Source organism: Sorex araneus, chromosome 2 (assembly GCF_027595985.1).
Source record: "Sorex araneus isolate mSorAra2 chromosome 2, mSorAra2.pri, whole genome shotgun sequence".
In the NCBI taxonomy this organism is placed as follows: Eukaryota; Metazoa; Chordata; class Mammalia; order Eulipotyphla; family Soricidae; genus Sorex; species Sorex araneus.
In genome coordinates this window covers 33,625,759-33,649,797 of record NC_073303.1, presented here as the reverse complement: position 1 = coordinate 33,649,797, position 24,039 = coordinate 33,625,759, and the positions used below count along the sequence as shown (strand labels likewise).

Sequence of the window (24,039 nt, the reverse complement as noted above, 5' to 3'; positions counted from 1 at the left end):
AAGCATGCATAGGTAGCATAGGATGCATAGGTAGAGGGTTTAAGGAACCTTGTGATGGTAAGGTGAGGAAACAGCATGCATCAAAACCATAATTGATAATCAGCAAACAGTGGGGATAGGGCAGGGAGGGAGCGAGGAAGATTGGACCAGAGGTGACATAAGGACAGGGTAGAGGATCCTGGGTGCCTTGGTAGTGATGGTGTGAAGTAATTTCGTACATCAATATATAAACAATACTGCAACCATATCACCTAAATGACAATATATTTTTTTAAATAAAGTTAAAAATAAACAGAAATGTGCTCTACTTATTTTGTGAAATCCTAGGCTTGAGAGCTTTTGATATGTTTGGTCATGTAAGGAGTTGTTTCTGTCTCTTTTGTCAAATGTACATTTTTCTGTCCTCCCTGTACTTCCCCCTATTTTCCAATAAAATAGGAAACAATAAAAATTTCGGTTTGTGCTGAACAGAATAAATAGATGCAATAATTTCATTATAGATTTATATTTTAATAGAATAATATTAGTGAGATTGTCACAGGACATGCTTAAACATAATTAAAAGATAACACCAACAAGAACAAGGAAACGGAATGTGTCATGACAATAAAGAAGGCTCTCTTTACCCATGGATTTAACCAGCTGCAGATGGAAACGCATGCTACATAGATAAGTCTACAAAGGTTACGTTTGTATTGATCAAGTACAGACTTTATTCTTGTCTTTTTTCATGTATAGTGTTACATTTATTTAAGTATCATTACATTGTTTTAGATACTAGAAATCATCTATGGATGATTTAAAGCATGTGGGAGGATGTGCTTACATTAAATATCAATATAACACCTCCTGATAGAAAAAATAAAAAACTTAGGCATCTTGAGATTTTGATATGGAGTCAGGAGGGGACGTCCTGAAGCCAATACTCCTTCCTTATAAGCCAAGAGATCTGAGTTCCAGTTTCAGAAAAGGGGATCTCTGGTCATCTAGATCTATATCTTTTTTCCATAGCACCACTTAGCTTCCAGATCTCTCCATACCAAATCCACGCATCTTTTTCAAATTTCTAATTCTCTCCATTCTTCCACCTACTCCCTCATATTTTCAGCCTTCTTGTCCAACTCGAGAGTAGTCTCGATTCTTTGGGCCACAGATAATCCAGTTCAACCCCTGCCTCCTCCTAGAATGCTTTATCCAGTACAAGAGTACAGATGGTGCTATTATTGCTTCAACAGCTCAGTTATTTCCTTTTTTTACATTAATTATTGAGAAAGAGCATTACTGACAATAAACCAGCATGTTATAAGATGGCAGGTTTAGGGCTGGAGTGATAGCACAGCGGGTAAGGCGATTTCCTTGCATGTGGTCGACCCGGGTTCGATTCCCAGCATCCCATATGGTCCCCTGAGCACCGCCAGGAGTGATTCCTGAGTGCATGAGCCAGGAGCAACCCCTGTGCATTGCCAGGTGTGGCCCAAAAAGCAAAAAAAAAAAAAAAAAGATGGCAGGTTTGTGTCCTCAAAGTATACATATTCCGAATTATTTCTTTCCACCATCTCTATTTTCAACAGATGAGAAAGATATTTTAAGGGTTGACTGTGGTACTTGGGTTATAGTTTATGACCAGGCCACCATAGACCCTTCCATGAGAGTCTGACATCTTCATCTGAGTCAGAAATGATACCACCAGAAGGAATAATGAGTAATGAGTGGTATTGAGATGATAGCACAACTACTCATGAATATTGGACATGACTCAGTGTCCCATTGGTCACAGACCGACCAGTCAGTTCTCTGCCATTCCTTCTAACTAATATGCTTATTCCTTTTATCATTCACAAGGCCCATCTTTTAGTGTTCTTATTCCAGAAAACAATCACCAATTTACCCAAGCTGAGTAAGGATCATAATCCTTTTCTTAGAAACCCTTATCCCGGAGTCATCCTATTATTGTGACGTAATTTCCTACTTTTGTCTGTCTCTTTCCATAAACTTCTTCAGATATGGGACCTATTATTAATTTTCCTTTTATTTCACCAGTAGTTACCATGCTTATTGGTTCATAGTTAACATACAATACACATTGAAGATATTAACAAAGAAAGCTCAAGTTTTGAGAGAATATCAGAATGAAGATAGGTGTACTTAAGAGACCACAAAATTGGTTCATCACAAGCTATCTCCTGAACCTGGGTCTTCTGGAAACAAGAAGGATATTCTTTACATGGCTACTTATGTGTCTTATGGGGATTGTAGTGAAGAGGGTATCCAAATCCTTGGATACCATTACTATCCACTGGGTGTTGAGGAAAGGACTTGGTCAGCAAATTCAAGCCACACAACTTTGTCCCCTGCCAAAGTCTGACTATCATATCCTCTATGCAGTCATTTCTATTCCAAATCTTCTAGGTGACTCTGCCAAGAGTTAATTTCATATAATCCTCTCTTAGAATACTGCAAAAGTTAACTGTGCCCTCTCAGTTGTTCAGAGATAAACTAGACCCTCGACCCCAAAGCCCAAAAAATGGGAAGACCTTCTGGGTAAAGGAGACAGTGAAGGTGTAGATGGGCTCTTGGGTGACAGCATTGACAAAGGTCACCCAGCCCACCTCATAGTCAAGAGACACCCTAACCTGCCGGGGCTGCTCCTCCAGGGTCAGTCTTGTGGGGAAGGAGCCCAGAGCAGAAACAAAACCCCAGGCCAGCCTCACTGCCCACACGCCCTCTTCCGGCCGCAGTCTCAGCTCCCCCTTCCTCTGCACGTCCTCATTCACCACACCGATGGTGCAGCTGCCCCCGTGGGCCAGGTCCACACTCACGACCCAGGTATGCCTCCCCTCAGTGAAGCCACCCTGGGCAAGGACACAGGTGGCCCGGTCAAAACGACGAAAGTTGTCTGGAGAATTTTGCCATTTGTAGGAGAACTTAGCCTGCTGGTTATCCTCAGACAGCAGAAGCTTAGGGTGGGATGTCTGAGGGTCCAGAGAGATGTGAGCTGTGGGGAAACAAAAGGATGCTGATGTCAGAAGGCATGTTATTACTTTCAAGGAAGACCTAAGAAGTCTCCTTGGCATGAATCTCTTAGTTCTTTTATTACTGACAGGTATAGGGTACATACAGACCTACTAGCCTGGGAATTTACTAGAAACATGGACTTTCAGACTTCACCCCACCTGAGACATCTCGCAGGTAATGAACTGAGGAGATGACTTGAAGAGCACCTCCCATATAAGGTTCCCAAGTTTGATTTCTGACACAGCATGGTACTCTGAGCACTGCGGTCCTAGTAATTCAATGGTCCTAGTAATTCAAACTGGCTTTAGAGGCCATGTTAGCTGAGATATTCATGCATTGTTTGGTCTGTGCGGTCTTGTGAAACCCAATTTTGCTCCCTGAAAGCCAGTTGCCTCCAGTGTGCGTGTCTGCTCTGGTCTTCTCCTGCCACAAATCATCATAACTTCCCACTCCTGTATCTTTTATCAGAGGATGGAGACATTCTTCCTTCAGTACAAGCATCATAACTTCTCTGTAGGCATCTATGACTCATTTATAGTCTTTGCTTCCAGAAGATTCCCTGAATTACCTATAGGTGTTCATACTGCCTTGGTAATGCTAAAACTGTCAGTGTTAGAGAACCACTTTTAAAAATTCAGGCAGCATTATTTACAATACTATTAACAATAGGGTTTTATGAATACAATGCTCTGACATGACACCCAGTACCCTACACCATAGTGTCCTGTTTCTCTCCACCATTGTCTCAGTGTGCTCCCATCAACCTCCTGACCTCTGTCCCCCACCTTAGTAAGCGAGGACCATTTTTTTAACATAAAAATTTCTTCAGGTCTTATATATTGTTACTTTTATATCCATATACTGAGACAAATTCATAAATTCAGAATGTCCATGAGTTTTGGAAAAACTCAATAAATTCTCAGATCTTTGGCTGACAGGTTGGGAACAGTGACCTTTAGTGAAGTAAATTCTTTTCATTCTGCCCTGCTTCTAACTTTTATTTAGGACATGATCTGAAAAGGAGTAAGATTCCCAACAGCTCCAAAAATGGAATTCTAAATCCAGATCAAAATTAGCCTCACCCTGGAAATATTTTTTGGTATACAATGACCACTCTGATCTAATCTTTATATCCTCTTATCACACGCCCTTAAAAACATGATCTTTATGTGGATGTGTGGCAGATGTGGAATTATCCTATCTTCATGGTTCTGCATGGTGCCTTTTAAAAATTTTCTAATTCCCTGTTTACTCATTCAAACTTTCTGGAAAACAATATAAACACCCTAGAAAAGCTAAAGATTGAATTTTCATATGACCTAGCAATTCCACCTCTTGACATCTACCCCAAGAGCCCCAAAGCACTATTTAAAAAAAAAAAGATTTGTGTTTCTATGTTCATGCAGTATGACTCACAATAGCCAAGATTGGGAAACAACCCAAGTGCTGAAGAACAAATGCATCAATAAAGGCATTACGGCATATATACACAATGGAATAGTACTCAACTATAACTATAAGGAAAAACCAAAACCACTCAATTTGCCGCTATGAGTGAAGTATGTTAGAAGAGGAATAGATACAGAATTACCTGTCTTCTTGTAGGATATAAAGAAGCATAGTAGGGGATTAACAAGTTGTCAAAGACAATAGAACTGGTCTACAGAACTGATCTGAAAAAGGGTGGAGTCTGGGTACCCCGAAACTATGATGGAGGGAAGACAACATTTGGTGGAAAGTGTGATCTTGAAACACTGTGTGCAAATCATGGTGCTCCAAAAAAATTAAAATATATAAAAAATTTCTCATTCTCTCCCATCCTGACATAGGCTATTTACCTGGTTCATAATCCAATTCAAAGCTGAGTTTTTCTGTAAAGAGAAAATAAAAGAGATAGCAATTTCATTAGCCTCGGGTCCAGAGAGAGAGTATAGAGTGTTTGCTTTCATGTGCTTGATGTTAATTACATCCCTTCACCACATATGGTCCCCCAAATTGTACCAGGAGTGATCCCTGAGCACAGAGTCAGGAGAAAGCCCTGAGCATAGCCTGATACACCCCCAAAAAAAACAAACAGACTTTATTAGTATCACAAAATCACAGAACACTTTAAGAATGAGGAAGCCTAGACCCAAAGAGTGGAAATTGAAACGTTCTAGAATGGAGGTTATGAATTTAGGGTTGTGTCAGTATGTCCTAGAGAAAATACTAAAACACACAAGTTTCTGATTTCAGGTGGACTGGAGTGGGGCTGAAAAATCTCATTTCTGGGGCTGGAGCGATAGCACAGCACGTAGGGTGTTTGCCTTGCATGCAGCCGACCCGAGTTCGATTCCCAGCACCCCATATGGTCCCCTGAGCACCGCCAGGGGTAATTCCTGAGTGCAGAGCCAGGAATAACCCCTGGGCATCGCTGGGTGTGACCCAAAAAGCAAAAAAAAAAAAAACCCCTCATTTCTATGAGTCCACAGGGTTGATGCTATTTATTATGAGCCTCATTTTGAGATCTAGCTGAGGTCCAGCTAGGGACATATATACAGCTTTTGAGCAGGCAGGGGCCATGTTGGTCTGTCTCTTTATCTTTGTGCTCTCAGAGCCTAACACATAATAAATGCTCTAGAGACATCCACTTGGTGAATGGATAAGTAGCTTGATATTTTTTTTATTTTACTTGGGAATAATTTGGGGGATAATCAAAGGTCAGATTAATATTAGAGTAAAATTCTTTTTTTCTTTTTTTTTTTTTTGGTCACACCCAGCAATGCACAGGGGTTATTCCTGGCTCATGCACTCAGGAATTACTCCTGGCGGCGCTTGGGTGACCATATGGGATGCTGGGAATTGAACCTGAGTCGAATAGGCAACGCCCTATTCGCTGTGCTATCTCTCCAGCCCCTAGAGTAAAATTCTTTGACTTCCTAGAAACTGGGAGTACATATAGTGGATGACATTTTTTGTGCATTTGTCATTTAGAAATATGGGTCATCACTCAGGATGTCATGAGAGGGAAGGGAGGTATTGGCAGAGAACCACATTCCTGTTCTCATTTCAAACCTCCACACTCTCTGTTACCACCACTACTTGTTCTAGGAAAAGGGTGTATCGTCCCAACAGTGGCAGTCCAACTCTGATCAGTATACAAACAAGGAGAAAATGAAGAAAAAAGAAGAGAAAGAAATCAGCTACCATTAGGCAAAGGAAAATACAATCACTGGTCCTTGATAAACAATGTTTATCATCAAATACATAATGTGTTACAAATGCCTCTGTAGAAAGACTTAATTAAGTATGACAGACTTTACTATCTTTAGTGCCAATTGATTTAATTACTTTTCATATCAGTTAATTTTTTTCCTGAAATCGTCACCTTAATTATCTCTCTTCATTGTCTATCATCCTGATCATCAGACTCATAAAAAATATGCAAATAAGGAAATCGAGCTCAGAAAGGATGACACTCTGCCACAAAGTGGAACATTTCGGCCATTTCTACACTCAGGCTTCAAGGCCACCTCTGCTGAAGAGGCCTCAGGTATTCTTACCCAAAAACATCTTCATCTCTCTCTGCAGCGGGAGAGCCTGATGGGGGAAGTCCCGAATCCTCTGGCCCAGCTCAGGGGACACAGCTTCTGGTTTCCGACACTTTCTGGTTTCACATCTAGGGACACAGGAAAGTATCCTCCTTAGCTATGTCTCCAGATGTTTGTGGCAGCCTTCCTGAATTGGTACTGGAGGTGGTAGTTTCAACAGATATCCAGCATGTAGGGTAGACCCGACAGATCTTCTTGGACAACACTATGTGGTCCAAGAATGTGTTATCTATGGCTAGACATTTGCATAGATGAATCTTTACTTGGGAATTTTTATCCAAAATGAGGGCCAAAGAGACAGGACTGTGGGTAAGGCGCTCGCTTCACATGCAGACCACACGGGTTTGATTTCTGGCATACCATATGGTCCCCTGAGCCCACTATGAGTGCACAGCCAGGAGTAACCCCTGAGCACTGCCGTATGTGGCCAAACACCCTCCCAAAAGAATGTTGTATGTATGGTAGTAACTAGGCATGTGGTTTATGTATTTGCACAATTATAGATAAAAGAAGAGAAAAACTATTACCTTATAAGAGTACTTCGGATATCCTGAGAAAAGAGAAAAAGAGAGAAGGGATTCAGTTTCCAATTTCCCCTCCCACTTTTCTTATAACTAAAAAATCCCCAAGTACCACACCTCTCACTCTGGATAGAAGAAGAACACCAGGGGCTGGAGTGATAGCACAGCGGGTAGGGCGTTTGCCTTGTACGCGGCCGACTCGGGCTCGATTCCCAGCATCCCATATGGTCCCCCAAGCACCGCCAGGAGGAATTCCTGAGTGCAGAGCCAGGAGTAACCCCTGAGCATCGCAGGATGTGACCCAAAAAGCAAAAATTAAATAAAATTATTTTTTAAAAAAAGAACACCAGATTCATAGGAATGCAGGTGTCTTAAGATTCGCCAGGCTGGGGTTGGAGCAATAGCACAGCGGGTAGGGCATTTGCCTTGCATGCGGCCAACCCGGGTTCGATTCCCAGAGTCCCATATGGTCCCCTGAGCACCGCCAGGAGTAATTCCTGAGTGCAGAGCCAGGAGTAACCCCTGTGCATCACCGGGTGTGACCCAAAAAGCAAAAAAAAAAAAAAATTAAAAAAAAAAAAAAAGATTCGCCAGGCTTCTGAGATCATGAGGCTCAAAGCCTTGAGACACACATGGTAAAGTTGACAAAAACAAGCCCTAATCAAGGCCTCAGTTTTTCAGTTTCCTATTAGTAGATTTCAGCACAGAGAAGTTAGTCTTGAAAATACACCTGACATTTGTTTGTATATGATGCTTTTTAAAAGTACTTTCACTTGAATTTTACCTTTGGATCCTCACAAAATCCCCATGGGATAGACAAGAAAAGTTTCTTCTTATTTTATGGGACTAGTTGCAGAAACCAGAAAGTAAAGAGAACAGAAACTCCTGGAGAAGCAGGAACTAAAATCTAGATCTTCTGGTACCGTGACTCATCTTCCACTGGGAAGGCAGGAATGTGACAGAAGGAGATATGGCTCAGGCAAAGTGAGGCTGCAGTAAGTCAGGTTCGAGCACAGGTGAGTGTGGCAGAAGGTATCAGGTCTTACCATCAGGAGCTCCCTTGCTGACCTCTCGCTCTTCTCCTCCAGTTCTGTAATCAGAGCACTAAACCGGCAGATCTCCCCAGTGACCAGGGCATCAAACTCATCCCGTTGCTTCAAGATGTCCCCATCTAGTCTCTCCAGTTGAGCTAAGAGGATGCCCTGCTGTTCCTCCAGGAACTGGCTCAGATGTGCAAACTCAGAAATCACTTTTTGTCTCTTGGTCGCCACCTGAGTCTGAGGGGTTCAGAAGAAGGCAGGTGGAATTATTTCTCCGTCTCGTCTGTCTCAGTTTCACCACTACCTTTTTCTTCCTTTCATCACTACATCTCTATTCTGCCCCAGAACCACATCCACCAAGGGTTAGTGATAAAATTAGAGTGTCCTGCTATCCACTCTGCCACTCTGTTTCCCAGACACACTGGGAGTTGTTGTCTAATTTCCTTTCCACTTCCCACACCATTTCTAGGAGTTGGACGGTCCATATAGCTTTGGTATCCTTTCTGTGTGTTCTGTAAGGGTAGGACTAGAGGAGATATAAGGGAGATAGATGGGTAGGAACATGGTACTTCCTGCCTTTTATGAAGCATACACTGAGCCTCATTCTAGATAAAACCTCATTTAATCCTAACAATATTTCTATGAGAGAGTGAAGATTTTTAATCTCATCTACAGAGATGAGTAAACTAAGGACAGAGAATTGACAGAGATCATGGAGTTATCAGAAGTTGGTGTCAGGGTTGTGCTTCAAACTCAGAATAATTGCAGAGCCCCATATGTAATGGTATCTCCATTTCAGGGTGATGACTTACCAGGAGGACTTGTATCCTCTGATTTTCTCTTGACTGGATTCCTTGTATCTCTTCTCTCTCTTTTCTTAGACTCTCAAGACACTTCTGAATTTGTTCCTGAGAGAAAGAGCTAAAATATTTAAGATGTAAATGATTTGTTAAGGGGAATCATCTCATCCGACCTGTCATCTCAGCTGCCTTCAGGAATGGGGTGAGCTAAGAGAAAATTACCAGATATAGTCATCCTTGACAGTCTTTGGGTCTTGATCCTCTTTCTTATTCTCTAAGAATTTTGATTAAATCTCCCTCCTATTCAATGCAATTGCAGACTGTGATTCAGTCTTCCCATCTGAGCTTTCCTTTCTTTTTTCTTTATTGTTAAACACCCTAACTTCTCTTGATTTTGGAAAGTAATACCAAATATCTGTACAATCCTTGAAACAAATTATTTAAAATCATTTGACTTTTATAATGCCCTTAAGAGAACAATCTTTTCTTGTGTGTAGAAGTCATTTTCAGGGGCTGGAGCGATAGCACAGAGGGTAGGGCGTTTGCCTTGCACACGGCCGACCCAGGTTCGATTCCCAGCATCCCATATGGTTCCCTGAGCACCGCCAGGAGTAATTTCTGAGTGCAGAGTCAGGAGTAACCCTGTGCATCGCCAGGTGTGACCCAAAAAGCAAAATAAATAAATAAGTCATTTTCAGGGCTGGAGCAATAGCACAGCGGCTAGAGCGTTTGCCTTGCATGCGGCCAATCCGGGTTCGATTCCCAGCATCCAGTATGGTCCCCTGAGCACCACCAGGAGTAATTCCTGAGTGCAGAACCAGGAATAACCCCTGTGCATAGCCAGGTGTGACCCAAAAAGCTAAAAAAAAAAGTCATTTTCAGTATATAATTCTTAGTAGAAAGAAGAAACTTGATGATGCCAAAATAACCAGTGAACTATTTTTAAAATGGCATAGTCTAGAATAGTAAGGAATAGGTAAACACTTAGAAATGTTCACATAGTTCATTTTGAAATAAATATAAAATTTTCACCATCAGATGCTAATTAATAAATTGATATACATAAAACCACTTGTACTAAGACATAGTACACAAACAACAAAAGCTAACCCAAAATCATTTCATAAAAATGACACAAAAATGCATACCACATACATGTGTCCAACCTGAATATATGTAAACAACTATCTTTTCATAGATATGAATGCTCAGTTATATTAATGTACTCAAATAGTCAGAATTCCCCCAAATACATGCACACTGGTAAACATGTAAAATAAGTATATAAAAACTATATACACATATACTATTTCTGTGTTCATATAATCATTACTTCAAGTGCAAATTAGACATCCCCAGAAATACCTGACTGATCCATGACACAGGTAAACACCCTTAATTTGGTCATTCATTCATTCAAGTGTTTATTTCACTTTTATTATATACTGGCCATAACTAAGCTACATAGAATATGCTTAAAACACAAACACAATGCCTGGGTGTATTGACTAGCTGATGATAGAAGTAGGTGGTATAATTTGACTTTTGAGCACCCAAATAATATACAAGTTGGCTCTGATTCTCATAATCCTGTGCAATCCCAGCCCACACTGGAATGTCCCGGATTCCTTTTTCCTACCCTATAAGGCCCTGCTGCATCCTCCAGGAAACGCACGGTGTGGGACCGGTGCTCCCAAGCTTCCCGGCATACCACGCACAGTTGCATCTCATCATCCTCGCAGAAGAAGTAGACCTTCTCCCTGTGCTCTCTGCAAACGTCCCTCTCCTCTGAGTCTGATGTGGGCACCAGCCGGAGGCGTTCGATGTTCTCCACCACACTGGCCAGCTGCCAGTTGGGTCGGAAGTTCCCTGGGCGGAAAGGCTCCTTGCAGAGAGGGCAGGTGGGGTTCTCCTCAGGGTCCGAGCCTGAGATCTCCAGGAATCGGGTGAGGCAGCCTCGGCAGAAGTTGTGACCACAGTCGATGGTAACAGGTTCCCTCAAGATGCCTTGGCAGATGGGGCAATTGACCTCGTCTGCCAAGCTGGTCAGGGAAGCGGCTGAGGCCATGGTGCTGCTCTGCCTGCAGCCTCCTCAAGGCCACCTTCTTTCCTGGTCTGAGGCAGAAAGGTTGAAAGAGAAGTAAGGACAGACAGCTCACGCTCACGTTAGTGTGAAAACACACACCTGCACTCAGCCATATTAAATAGGCGACACCCTCATAGTCTCTCTCTCGCACACTCTCTCTCACTCACACACAAAGAAAGAGAAAGAGAGAGGAAAGAGAGAGAGCAAGTGCACAGTACCCACTTGTATCTCTGGCGGCCAAGGTCCTGCAATCCTCCTCCCAAAGGAACAGGCGCATATCCTCCAATAACAAAGGTGGAGAAATGGCAGAGAGGCAGGAATATGATGTTAGAACTTTCCAGACATGACTTCAGTGATGCTCTGTGAACAAGTGCCTAGATGGATTCACCGTTCCCTCTTGTCCTTTAAGGAACATTTGTAAGAGGAGGAAAGCGGAGATCACCACCCACAGTTTAAAGAGAACCTTCCTTTGAGGGGACCAGCGGGAGACTGTTATAGAGCAGTAATGCTACCCAGCCTCCCTGCAACATCACCAGCTGTCTTCAGGAAGATTGTAGGTATCAGCCAGCGCAGAGGAGTGTGTGGGGGTTCAGATAAGGTTGGTCTGCCATGGGCTAACACGGTGTAGGCAACTCTAGGGGTGATGCCCAGCTGGCTTCCCATAGGTTCTGTACCCTATGAGAAGAAAGAAAAAAACAGTGAGGATCATTTATTGTTGATGACTATGATATACCTCACATGGATTAAGTAATTTAAATGTATGGGCTTTTTTATTTAAAAAAAATTCCTATCTGCTCTATAATATCAGCATATTAGCTGGGATGAGCCAGTATATTTAGCTGGCCCAAAACACACATTTAGGAAGGTAGGTGACCATGATTTTCTCTTAGATGTGAGTCTCAAAGCCATACTGTACAAATAGGAAATATGTGAGCCATGTATGCTGCTTAAAATTTCCTAGTGACCATATTTCTAAAAATTAATTTAAATATTTTATGGGGCTGGAGTGATAGCACAGCGGGTAGGGCATTTGCCTTGTACACCGTCAACCGGGGTTCGATTCCCAGCATCCCATATGGTCCCCTGAGCACCGCCAGGGGTAATTCCTGAGTGCAGAGCCAGGAGTAACTCCTGTGCATCGCCGGGTGTGACCCAAAAAGCAAAAAAACAAAAAAAATCTTAATTTAAATATTTTATTTTATCTCAAATATTACATTTTCTAAATGGAACTCATGTAATAAACAGCAGCGGGATATTTTACATTCTTTTCCCTTGGTACTAAGTCTTTGAAATCTATACTAGAATTATTTTACAGACAATTGGGACAGGCCACTTCTCTATGCTCTGCCCCCACATGTGACTAATGGTCACGTGTTGTATAGTTACATAGGGTGCGTTCAGGTAGGGGAGGGACCGCAGAAAGGAAGAGAATGTACAAAATAATTGAAGTGAAAGGGGAAGTAAACCGTAGAGGGTTGCTCATTCAGTGAGAGGCTGACAGGAGTTTGCCCTAACCCACAGACGCAGGTGAGTGGATGAAAATCTGACTGTTGGATTATTATCTAGGCTCAGAGTTCAGGAAAAGCACAGGGCTGGCATCTGGTGGACTTGCCGCCTTCTGGCTCTACCACTTACTGGAACTCGACTACCTTTCAGTTTACATTTCTTTTTTCGGGAAACGCAGGTCATTCTATCTACCCAAAAGGCTGTTATCAGGTTGGATGTACTAAACTTACATCAGCGTGGTTTAATCAGTTTATCTTTTTGACTCATTGTGTTTTCAATTTTTTTGTTTAGCGAAATGAGTCATTTCTATTACTCTTGCTTGCCCTCTCCTACCTGCAGTCAAAAAATTGAACGAAGGCAAAATAATTACGCTGACTCTGTTAGGTGCACTGGGCCAGGGATGAGAGTGGGAGTTCAGAGTTTAGGAGAAACCAAGCCGGGCAGATGAGGAAAGGATAGGAAAGGAATAAGGAGGAGGAGACCTCAGAGGCCAGAAACATCTGCGCAGAGTCCCTGGAAGCTGCAAGAAATCACTCTCCTCCCGCTCCAGCTGGACTTTGGCTCTAGGCACGCCTTGTTTATGGCTCCCACCCGCTCATCTCGACAGGAAACAATTTCTCCGACCCAGGTTTTCCCACCTCTGATGAGCAAGGGAGGCATTCCAGAAAACTCGTTATTTCCTGTGACCTCATGGCATGTTCTATTCCCACCCCAGGAGCCGGAGGAGCCAGAGAGAGTGGAGGCTAGGAACTTCTGGGGAATCCAGGCAATTTAAGATGCCCTGGAGTTTGGACCTGCTCGAGCTGATGGGTGGCGGCCAGGACACCCAGGAAGCAGAGAAGGTGGGGTCAGTTGACTTCTTTGCCCTCCTGTTTCTTGGTCTCCTTTTCCTTTTGTTCTGTGGATCACGGAAAAGTGACTTGATTTCAGGGAAAAGGAAGCAGCGTGGCCTGAAGCGGAAGCCTGAGTCTACAGACTGGAGAAGGAATCGTGATGTCCTCAACCCCCTCCCGTGGGGGGCCCTTCTGTCCTGTCTGTAAGAGGCTCCTCGAAGATGCAGTGAATGCAGTGACCGTCACCTGTGGACACACCTTCTGCCGGCCGTGCCTGGCCTCACTTTCTCAGATGGGCGCCCAACCCTCCAGCAGGGTGCTGCTCTGTCCCATGTGTGAAGAGAAGGAGCAGAAGGAGGCCCTCCTGGTTCCGGTGCCCCTGGGCCCTCTGGGAGAGACGTACTGCGAAGAGCATGGAGAGAAGATTTACTTCTTCTGTGAGAATGATGCCGAATTCCTCTGTGTGTTCTGCCGGGAAGGTCCCTCCCACCAGTCCCACACCGTGTGCTTTCTGGACGAGGCCATTAAGCCCTACCGGGTAAGAAGCACAGCTTTAGTTCAAGCGTTTGGCTGGGACAATGTCCTCATCGGTGGAAGGGCTAGGGATTGGGAGATAAACGAGTTCTAGATCAAGGGACCCAAAAGCGCGGGAGACCTGCTTGAATGTGCGTGGTCTTTGGGGGGATATGAGATTCGGTTCTTAGCAGGCCCCTCTGGGACTGAGTTTCAGATAATGGAGCCACAGCTTCAGTGAAAGGAATGCAGAGTAGGATCCCCCGCATGGGGAGGGGAACTGGGTCTCTGACATCCACACTGGACACAGGGTTCACCAAGAACTTGACCCCTGGGGCTCAGAGGGAAAAGAGGGAAATGGCAAGGGAAGTCTATAGAAACAGCTCTTTTTTTATTTTTTATTAAATTTTTTTTATTCCCCCTTCCTTCCTTATTTTATTTTGTCTGTTTCTTTATCGGAGGCCTCCCAAGCAGTGTTCAAGAGGCCTGAGGTCATTCGTGGTAATACTCTGCAACTCCACCTGAAACGGGTGCATCTCTGCCCTAAGGTGCTGGGGAGCACTAGAGCGCCCCCCCCAGGGGAGCTTAGGGTCTCTGGGCCACACTCAGTGGTAGTCAGGAGGGAGTCAGAGGGAGCTGGAATTTGAACTTGGCTCCCAACACAAGAATGCACCCTTGACCACTGAGCTATCTTCTCTGTCCCCTCCCCACTTTGTTTTGACACCAGCGATTCCAAATGGCAGAGCTGTGATCACTGGATGCCCGTGTATAGTGAATTAAATTCATGGCAGATGCTCTACCACTGAGCTCTCCCTTCCCTGTCCCTTGGGTTTTTTGGTCCTTCCAAGAGTTTCTAGTGCCTAGAGAAAGTCTTCAGGAAGACATTCAAAACCTTTCGTAGTCATCCTGCCTTCCTCTTCTGTCTAATAGCCAGTCTCGCCGAAGCACCAAGTGCCCGGCCACATCAGATGCCAAGCCTGCTGTTTTCTGGCCTGTTGGACTCTTTCCTGTTTCTAATACTTTTTACGTAAAGCTCCTTCTTGCTAGAATGCACTCCTTTCTCATAATTTTTTTATTGCCTTTTTGGGTCACACCCGGCGATGCTCAGGGCTGACTCCTGGCTCTGCACTCAGGAATCATTCCTGGCGGTGCTCAGGGGGCCATATGGGATGCTGGGAATCCAACCTGGGTCAGCCATGTGCAAGGCAAATGCCCTACCCATTGTACTATCATTCCAGCCCCTGCCATAATATTTTTAAATAGCAATTAAACACTTATCAACAGCAGTTAGACAATTATCTTAGGGGGCACCCCCCAGTGACAATCAAGGGCATTGGGGCCACTCCTGATGATCTTATCTAGCAATCTGATGTTGCTTAAAATATTGCACCACCGCAGCCTCATACTATCAGTGCTATATCTACCAGTGCTGGGGGTAGGGATGGGTCATGTGATGCTGAGGATTTAATTTGGGGCCTACTGAATGTAAGGCAAGCACTCCATTCCTTTAAGTTATCTCCTACTGTTTTTTTATTTTCTTGTTTTGGACCACATCTGGAGGTGCTAAGGAATTACTCCTGGCTCTGTGCTCAGGGATCACTCCTAGAGGGCCTGGGGGATCCTATATGGTGTCAGAGATCAAACCTAGGTCAGCTGCATGCAGGGCAAACACCCTACCACTGTACTTTTGCTGTAGCCCTCCTTATCCTATTTGAACATTTGTGTGGGCAGACAAGGCACAGGTTGGGCCACATCACAAGTGTTTAGGGCTTACTTCTAGCTCTGTGCTGAAGGATCCCTCCTGGTTATGCATGGGAGACCATATACGGTAGCTGGGATTGAACCAGGGTCAGCCATATACAAGGCAAGTACCCAAACCCTCATACTATTTCTGCTGCCCCCAATTTAACGATGTTTAAGTGAATTAAGCAAGCTTTATCCCTATCTGTAAACTTATCTTTCATGGTTGACCATAAGTGGTTTTTCTGAGACTTTTCCTCACTATTCTTTGGTGTTCCCCTATTACTCTGTGCACACCCTGGTGGTAGCTTTGCCTATCTGTATTTTAAATACTATGACTGACTCCTTCTCCATAGGGTGAGCTCTTTAGGAACAAGGACTATGCCTTTTCCACCTTAGACTTCCTCAGTGGCATCAAAGGAGCATGATAGATGGTATTGGTGAGTTATGAATGAAGATAACTCTTTCTTGCCCATCCTCTCCCCCCACCCCCCCCCCATGCAGGATCGTCTCAGGAGTCGGCTAGAAGCACTGAGTACAGAGAGAGATGAGATTGAAGACACAAGGTGTCGGGAAGACCAGAAGCTCCAAGCACTTTTGGTAAATCCACATCACCTGCCACCTTCTTCTTAGGGAATTTTTTAAATTGAATCACTGTAAGACAATTACAAAACTGTTCTTGATTAGATTTCTTAACAGAACCTCAAAAAGCATGTTGGCATGGGCTAGAGCGATAGCACAACAGGTAGGGTGTTTGCCTTGCACGCAGCCAACACGGGTTCGATTCCCAGCATCCCATATGGTCCCCTGAGCACCGCCGGGGTGATTCCTGAGTGCAGAGCCAGGAGTAACCCCTGTGCATCGCCAGGTGTGACCCGAAAAGAAAAAAGAAAAGCATGTTGGCCTATATCTGCTGCCTGACTAGAAAGAACTAGCAAAGTGTTCTCATCACCTCTGTGTTTCTGTACAAGAATATTTTGGCATAGGATCTTAGGACATCAGAACTGGAGGTGGTTCTGGCATCTTCTTATTTTATTTATTTATATATTTTTTTGAAGAGCAGAAAATGAAGTCCAGAGAAATGGTTTGTCCAAGGACATAGGACAAAGCCTAGGTTAACAATGAAAAGATCAGGGGCTGGAGCGATAGCACAGCGGGTAGGGCGTTTGCCTTGCGCACGGCCAACCCAGGTTCAAATCCCAGCATCCCATATGGTCCGCTGAGCACTGCCAGGAGTAATTCCTGAGTGCAGAGCCAGAAGTAACTCCTATGCATTTCTGGGTGTGACCCAAAAAGCAAAAAAAAGATCAGATCATTTAAAGCATCATCATTAGTCCCTTGCTCTTCCTAACCCAGTCTAGAGCATTTCCTTCGGCTTGGGGTTGAAAGCATATATAAGTACCTGCATTCTAGTCTTGACCATCATGCTGGTGTGGATAGTTCAGATAATAGTGTGGTTATCTGTGGGCTCCCTCCTGCCTTTTTCTTCATACTACAAAGTTATCCAGTAGGAAATATTCAGTATCTGAATTTCTGATATTTTTACTAAGCAGACATGGATTGGAGACAGGAAGAAATCTTCAGTGTCCTTCAAGTTCCATGAAAGTGTGTCCTGTAGATGGACACTTAAGTGGGTAAAACCAGTGCCATACCGGCTGGAGCGATAGCACAGTGGGTAGGGCATTTGCCTTGCACGTGGCCGACCCGGGTTCGAATCCCAGCATCCCATATGGTCCCCTGAGCACCGCCAGGAGTAATTCCTGAGTGTAGAACCAAGAGTAACCCCTGTGCATCGCCGGGTGTGACCCAAAAAGCAAAAAAAAAAAAAAAAAACAGTGCCATACCTTCTTCCAGTAGGCTGTAGTGACTAATTGCAACTTCCCTTGATAAGAAATGACCCCGGAGAAGGAATGGTAGGATCAAGATGGCTTGTAGAGGCAAAATTATTTTTGAAAGTTTAATATATCTCTGAAAGCATTAAGGTGATGATATAATTATGAAATTTTAAATATTAAAAGAAAAGTATAACCCTCATAACTGGTCATTGCAGCCTGAGAGAGATTTGGGAGGATAAGTCTTAGAACGAGTCTCTGCATTTCTCCCTTACTCAATAGTACGTAGATGATCTTCCTGGAACTTGGCTCTGTGAGCATCCCTCAAACCGTGTCTTTTTATCCCTCACAGAGTCAGATTGAAAGCAAGAGGAAGCATGTGGAAGAGACTTTTGAGAAGATGCAGAAAGAGCTTGGGGAGCAGCAATGTCACCTGTTGTCCAGGTTAAAAGAAGTGGAGCAGCAGATCTGGAAGGAGAGGGATGAGTACATCTCAAAGGTTTCCGAGGAGGTTACGAGGCTGGGACTTCAGGTCAAGGAGCTGGAGGAGAAGTGTCAGCGGCCAGCAACTGACCTTCTACATGTGAGAGACAACCCACCAGCTCATGGATTAAGAGAGGGACCCCATGTAAAGGGAGGAGCAGGGGAGGGAGTGGAAGATGCTAGAGAGAGTCGGGAAGGGGACATGAAGAATATTGATTTCTTTTGGCTCAAAGAGTTTATGAATATGCAGACCCAGAGAAGCAGAATGAAGCATCCATTTCACACAACATCTAGAAGAGGTGGAATCAGATGGCCTTGGGCTTGAGTCCTGCCTGTGCATGGAGCATAACCTTGACGAATTTCTCTTAGCCTCTAAATATGGGCATAGCACTTTCCTCGCAGGAATATTTTTTTAAAAATTAATACATAATACATGCAAAAATGCCCATCACAGTTCCTAACTCAGAGAAAGAACTCAATAAGTGGTTCTTGGTATGATGGTCATTCTAGTATCCTGCTTATCAGCAGGTCTGATGCATTCTCTGCTCTTTATTTATTATTTATTTATTTATTATCATCCTTTATTATAGGAAGGAGAACTTCCTGCCTCCTCCATAAGGCAGAGACCAAAACACAAGCCCAAATGAACTGACTACACAGACTCATATTAGTAAGAAAGCATGAGTAAAGAATAGTATGTTGAGCAGGAAACAAAACAAATATATTTCCATGAAGGAGCAGAGTTTTAGGCTGATGTTAAAGAGGAAAAAACATAGAGAACTCTGGTGGGAAGGATATACGGAAACTAATTTTTTTTTTCTTTTGTAGGATGTCAGAGTCAACCAGAGCAGGTAGGACCCACTTCTCGGTCCTTTATATTTTGAGTTTATACTTCATGTTGCTTTATAATTCTTATCTCCTCTAAATGGGACGTGGAGACAGGATAGGGTACTCTCATTGACTGCTCTCTCCATATAGATGGCTCCACAGGAAAGCAAAAGCACTCTACCCATTCATAAACTCAGAAACAGCCCAAACTTTCTAAAGGTTTGTGTTCTAACATTTCATCTTTAAACAGATTGGTGTAGGAAACCCATTGCCCCTCGCCAAAGTGAATTAAAAGATCTAGGCTGGTCCAGAAACATCCTTTTAAACATTTGAAATTATTTAGTACTTAAGTCAACATCTAACATTATTTAAAATATACTCGTAAGGAGAAATATTTTCTATAGAATATTATAACACAGAAAATGGAAAACCCAGTTTAGTTTTTCCTGTTCATTTTCCAACACAATTTCTCTATTTTCCTTCAGAATGTCAAATAGTCTTTATTTTTTTTTTAATTTATTTATTTTTAATTAGAGAATCACCATGAGGGTACAGTTACAGATTTATACACTTTTGTGCTTATACTTCCCTCATACAAAGTTTGGGAACCCATCCCTTCACCAGTGCCCATTCTCCACCACCCGTAAACCCAGTGTCCCTCCCACCCTCCCCAATCCCATCTCCCCCCCATCCCACCCTGCCACTGTGGCAAGGCATTCCCTTCTGTTTTCTCTCTCTAATTAGCTGTTGTGGTTTGCAATAAAGGTGTTGAGTGGCCGCTGTGCTCAGTCTCTAGCCCTTATTCAGCCCGCAACTCCCTTCCCCCACATGGCCTTCGACTACAATGTAGTTGGTGATCGCTTCTCTGAGTTGACCTTTCCCCGGAACGTGAGGCCAGCCTCGAAGCCATGGAGTCAACCTCCTGGTACTTATTTCTACAGTTCTTGGGTGTTAGTCTCCCACTCTGTTATTCTATATACCATAGATGAGTGCAATCTTTCTATGTCTGTCTCTCTCTTTCTGACTCATTTCACTCAGCATGAAACTTTTCATGCCCATCCACTTAACTACAAAATTCTTGACCTCCTTTTTTCTAACAGCTGCATAGTATTCCATTGTATAGATGTACCAAAGTTTCCTCAACCAGTCATCCGTTCTGGGGCATTCGGGTTTTTTCCAGATTCTGGCTATTGTAAACAGTGCTGCGATGAACATACATGTGCAGATGTTGTTTCGATTGTACTTTTTTGCCTCTCTGGGATATATTCCCTCAAATAGTCTTTAAAAGGACAACCAGCAAGAACTGGGGGACATAAATGAATGCTCCTTTCCTCTCCTTTTCTTTTCCCTCTGGTATTAGCAATCTGGGGTGAACAGAGGCATGCTACTAAGAAACAATTGTGGGATGCTGTATGCCCACGCATATGTGTGTGCTTGTGGGCTGAACACACCGTGTCCATGCATCAGAAAGGATCGCTAAACATACTTTTCAAAGAATAATAGGGATTTATATCCAGAAGGACCTTGAAGACTCCCTAGTCTGATGAAGAGGTTAAGAACTGAAGGAAAGGGGCTGGAGTGATAGCACAGCGGGTAGGGCGTTTGCCTTGCACATGGGCGACCTGGGCTCAGGTCCCAGCATCCTATAGGGTCGCCCGAGCACCGCCAGGAGTAATTCCTGAGTGCATGAGCCAGGAGTAACCCCTAAGTGCATGGCCGGGTGTGACCCAAAAAGCAAAAAAAAAAAAAGAACTAAAGGGGAAAGTGTTTGTTCAAGATCACACAGTAAGAATACAACAAGGAAGAGGAAAACTCAAAACAGAAGCCTTTTATACTGCCATATATTTTTTCATCTGTTTTCTCTTTTTATTAGAACATAATTGGTTAAAGCTGTTCCAAATGGTACTCTACTGTCCCCTAGAGGGTAATAGAAGCAATGACTTCTGCCCCTTCCAGCTTCCACAGATCTTCTCTAAAAATATCTCCAATTTTTGAGGCATGATTACTACTAGTTAGTCCCTATTGGAGCTAACTTAAACAGTGCTTGCTCTAGTAGCTGTACAATTTAGCAACTACAAACAGATGATACTCATTTATCCATCAAAGTATTACCAAGATTCTATTTTAGCCTCACTCACTCTGACCCAAACATTATTTTTAAAATTAGAATCTAACTGGTTACTGACATGTATGCAGGAGTGACATTAGAACTTTTGTGAGTCCAGAGGCCATTTCTTCTGACCTTATCAAGAAGATCCGTGATCTCCACAGGAAAATACTCACCCTTCCTGAGATAATGAGGACGTTTTCAGGTAAGGGGGAAGAAAAGGCAGTACCTTGGGGCTGGAGTGATAGCACAGTGGGTAGGGCTTTTACCCTGCACGAGGCTGACCTGAGTTCAATTCCCAGCATCCCATATGGTTCCCCAAGCACAGTCAGGAGTAATTCCTGAGAACACGACCCAGAGTAACCCCTGTGCATCGCCAGGTGTGACCCAAAAGAGCAAAAAAAAAAGAAAAGGCAGTAAGGCCATTCATCCTCATCCTCCTGCCTTCCCTTAATTACCCCACTCTTCCCAGGGGACCCTTCCTGAGAGCCACTCCTCTTCTTCCCAAAAACAAGCGCTGGACTGCAAGTCCAGGAAGAAGAGGATGGCATCTCTCTCAGAGCAGGGTCTGGGTTTTCTCTGGCTCTTAATTCCACGCTCTTTTAGTACACAATGTCCCTTGGAGGAATCTGTAAGAAATAACCAGTCCTTTATCTCTTTAATTTTTGCTTTCTCAGAAAAGTTGATGCTTCATCTGGAAACAGATTCAGGTAATCAGCTGGGGAACTGGGAAACCATTCATTCATGAAGGAATTAATGAATTAATCCATTTCATCCAAGGCCGAATATAGAGCAATTAAATATGTGAATTCTGGAGCCTAATTGTTTAGGTTCTCTGTTCTAGCAGTTGCTAATAACAAGACACTGAGAATGTTATTAATCCTCTTCATATCACAGTTTATTCATCTATAAAATAGAAAATGTAGTAGTACCTCACCCAGAAGTAACTCCCAGATCAGTGACTCAAGACTTGCAAAAAGCTTAGAATAGTACCTTGCACATAAGTACTCAATTAGTGTCATATGCATAGATATTATTTATTTAAAATATTTCTCAATCTCTTGATTTGCCTGGCATTAATGCTCTAATCTTTATTGGCATTGTGTAGTTTTAGAAACAAACAAACAACAACAAAAAAAAAACACGATACTTACTTCTAAATTGGTGCTTAATTTAGAAATTATTTTCCCGAGTATTATCTCACTCTCTTTTCAAACTTCATGTGTGGAAAAATCACCTAGGATCTTGCTAAATGCAGATTCTGATTCAGTAGGCCTATGGTGGGGCCCTAGATTCTGTATTTCCAAAAAGCTCACAAGAGAAGCAGATGCCACCGGCCCACGCTTTGAGAAGCAAAATCTTAGAGTTTGGCATCACAGCCCTTCAGGGAGAACCGTCACCCTTAGTCCCTATAGGACAGCAGGGGAGGGGTTGGAGCGATAGCACAGCAGGGAGGGCGTTTGCCTTACACGCGGCTGACCCAGGTTCGATTCCCAGCATCCCATATGGTCCCCTGAGCACTGCCAGGAGTAATTCCTTAGTGCAGAGCCAGAAGTAACCCCTGTGCATTGCCGGGTGTGAAGCAAAAAAGGAAAAAAGAAAAGAAAAAGAACAGCAGGGGAAGCTGAAGTCCGGAACTGCCAGGCCAAAGGCAAGCCGCACAAGGCCTGTGCTTTTTCTGCCTCCCACTTGACACATGTGCTTGAGGTCCACTTGGGGCTGTCACTAGTATTGTTGCCACACCTGCTCTCCTCCCCCAGAGACCATCACCTTGGACCCTGAGACAGCCAGCCCGAGCCTGCTTCTCTCCGAGGACAGGAAGTCTGTGCGGTACACCCGGCAGAAGCGGCAACTGCCCGACAGTCCCCTGCGCTTCGAGGGTCTCCCGGCCGTGCTGGGCTGCCGCGGCTTCTCCTCTGGCCGTCATCGCTGGCAGGTGGAGGTGCTGCTGGGACCCACCGGTGGGTGCACGGTGGGGGTAGTCGCGGAAGAGGTGAGGAGGAAGGGGACCGAGGGCCTGGATGCCAGCGACGGACTTTGTGCGCTGATCCTCACACACCAGCAGTGCTGGGCCAGCACGTCCCCGGACACCCAACTGCTGCTGAGCGAGATCCCAAGCCTGGTGGGCATTGTCCTGGATTACGAGGCGGGTGTCGTGGACCTGCTGGACGCTGAGACCGAGGAGCTCCTCTTCACCTTCCACACCTCCTTCTCTGGCAAAATCTTTCCTTTCTTCGCGGCCTGGAGAAAGGGGACCCGCCTCACTTTGAAAGACTGAGCTGAATTGCCGGAAAAGGTATTGAACAAAGTGCGCCCTAAAACCCGTCTCCGCCCCCAGCCAGCGTGGGTGACTCGGGCATCTGGATTACACTGGGTCTCCCCGTGTGCCCAGTTTTGCTATTGTTTCCACTTTATTTTTCTTTTTTTTTCTTTCTTTCCTTTTTTTTTTTTTTCGTTTTGGGTCACACCCGGCGATGCACAGGGATCACTCCTGGCGGTGCTCAGGGGACCATATGAGATGCTGGGAATCGAACCGGGTCGGCCGCATGCAAGGCAAACGCCCTACCCGCTGTGCTATCACTGCAGCCCCTCCACTTTATTTTTCTCATGTCCTCCTTGATGTCCTAGTCCTGACTTTGACGCTCTGATTATCTGCACCTTCTCATGGACAGCAGAGTCAGGTGGCTGGCTCGCCTGCGCCACCACAAAACTGGGGAAAATCTAAAACAGCAACGGTAGCACTGTCATCCCGTTGTTCATTGATTTGCTCGAGCGGGCACCAGTAACGTCTCCATTGTGAGCCTTGTTGTTAGTGTTTTTGGCATATCGAATGCACCACCTCGGGGAGCTTGCCAGGCTCTGCCATGTGGGCGGGATACTCTAGGTAGCTTGCCGGGCTCTCTAAGAGGACCGGAGGAATCAAACCCGGGTCAGCCCGGTGCAAGGCAAACGCCCTACCTGCTGCGCTATCACTGCAGTCCAAAAACAACAACAACAAAAAATTAAAGCTGTAAAATAATCACCTGAAAAAACAATATCTGGAAAAAAAAAAGGATTTCTTTGGCTTTTACTGTTTAACACAGTTGACTTTTTATTTCATCCCACTCATGAAAACACTTCCACCTTTCCAGGGGACTCTTCCCTC

At 44.2% G+C, this 24,039-nt stretch overlaps 2 protein-coding genes across 2 annotated transcripts; one reads left to right on the top strand and one right to left on the bottom strand.

Annotated features, from left to right (window-relative positions):
- Window positions 1-2,477: 2,477 nt before the first annotated feature.
- Window positions 2,478-11,034, bottom strand: TRIM10 (tripartite motif containing 10). The gene is made up of 7 exons (XM_004619644.3): window positions 10,606-11,034; window positions 8,979-9,074; window positions 8,173-8,403; window positions 7,133-7,155; window positions 6,558-6,673; window positions 4,854-4,886; window positions 2,478-2,995 (listed from the first exon to the last, which is right to left on the bottom strand). Exons 1-7 carry the CDS (start codon window positions 11,032-11,034, stop codon window positions 2,478-2,480), a joined length of 1,446 nt encoding a protein of 481 aa, XP_004619701.3.
- A 2,517-nt stretch (window positions 11,035-13,551) lies between these two features.
- On the top strand, window positions 13,552-23,185 carry TRIM15 (tripartite motif containing 15). The gene is made up of 7 exons (XM_004619643.3): window positions 13,552-13,929; window positions 16,149-16,244; window positions 17,829-18,059; window positions 18,788-18,810; window positions 20,984-21,099; window positions 21,572-21,604; window positions 22,655-23,185. Exons 1-7 carry the CDS (start codon window positions 13,552-13,554, stop codon window positions 23,170-23,172), a joined length of 1,395 nt encoding a protein of 464 aa, XP_004619700.3. The 3' UTR covers window positions 23,173-23,185.
- The last annotated feature ends 854 nt before the right edge of the window (window positions 23,186-24,039 follow it).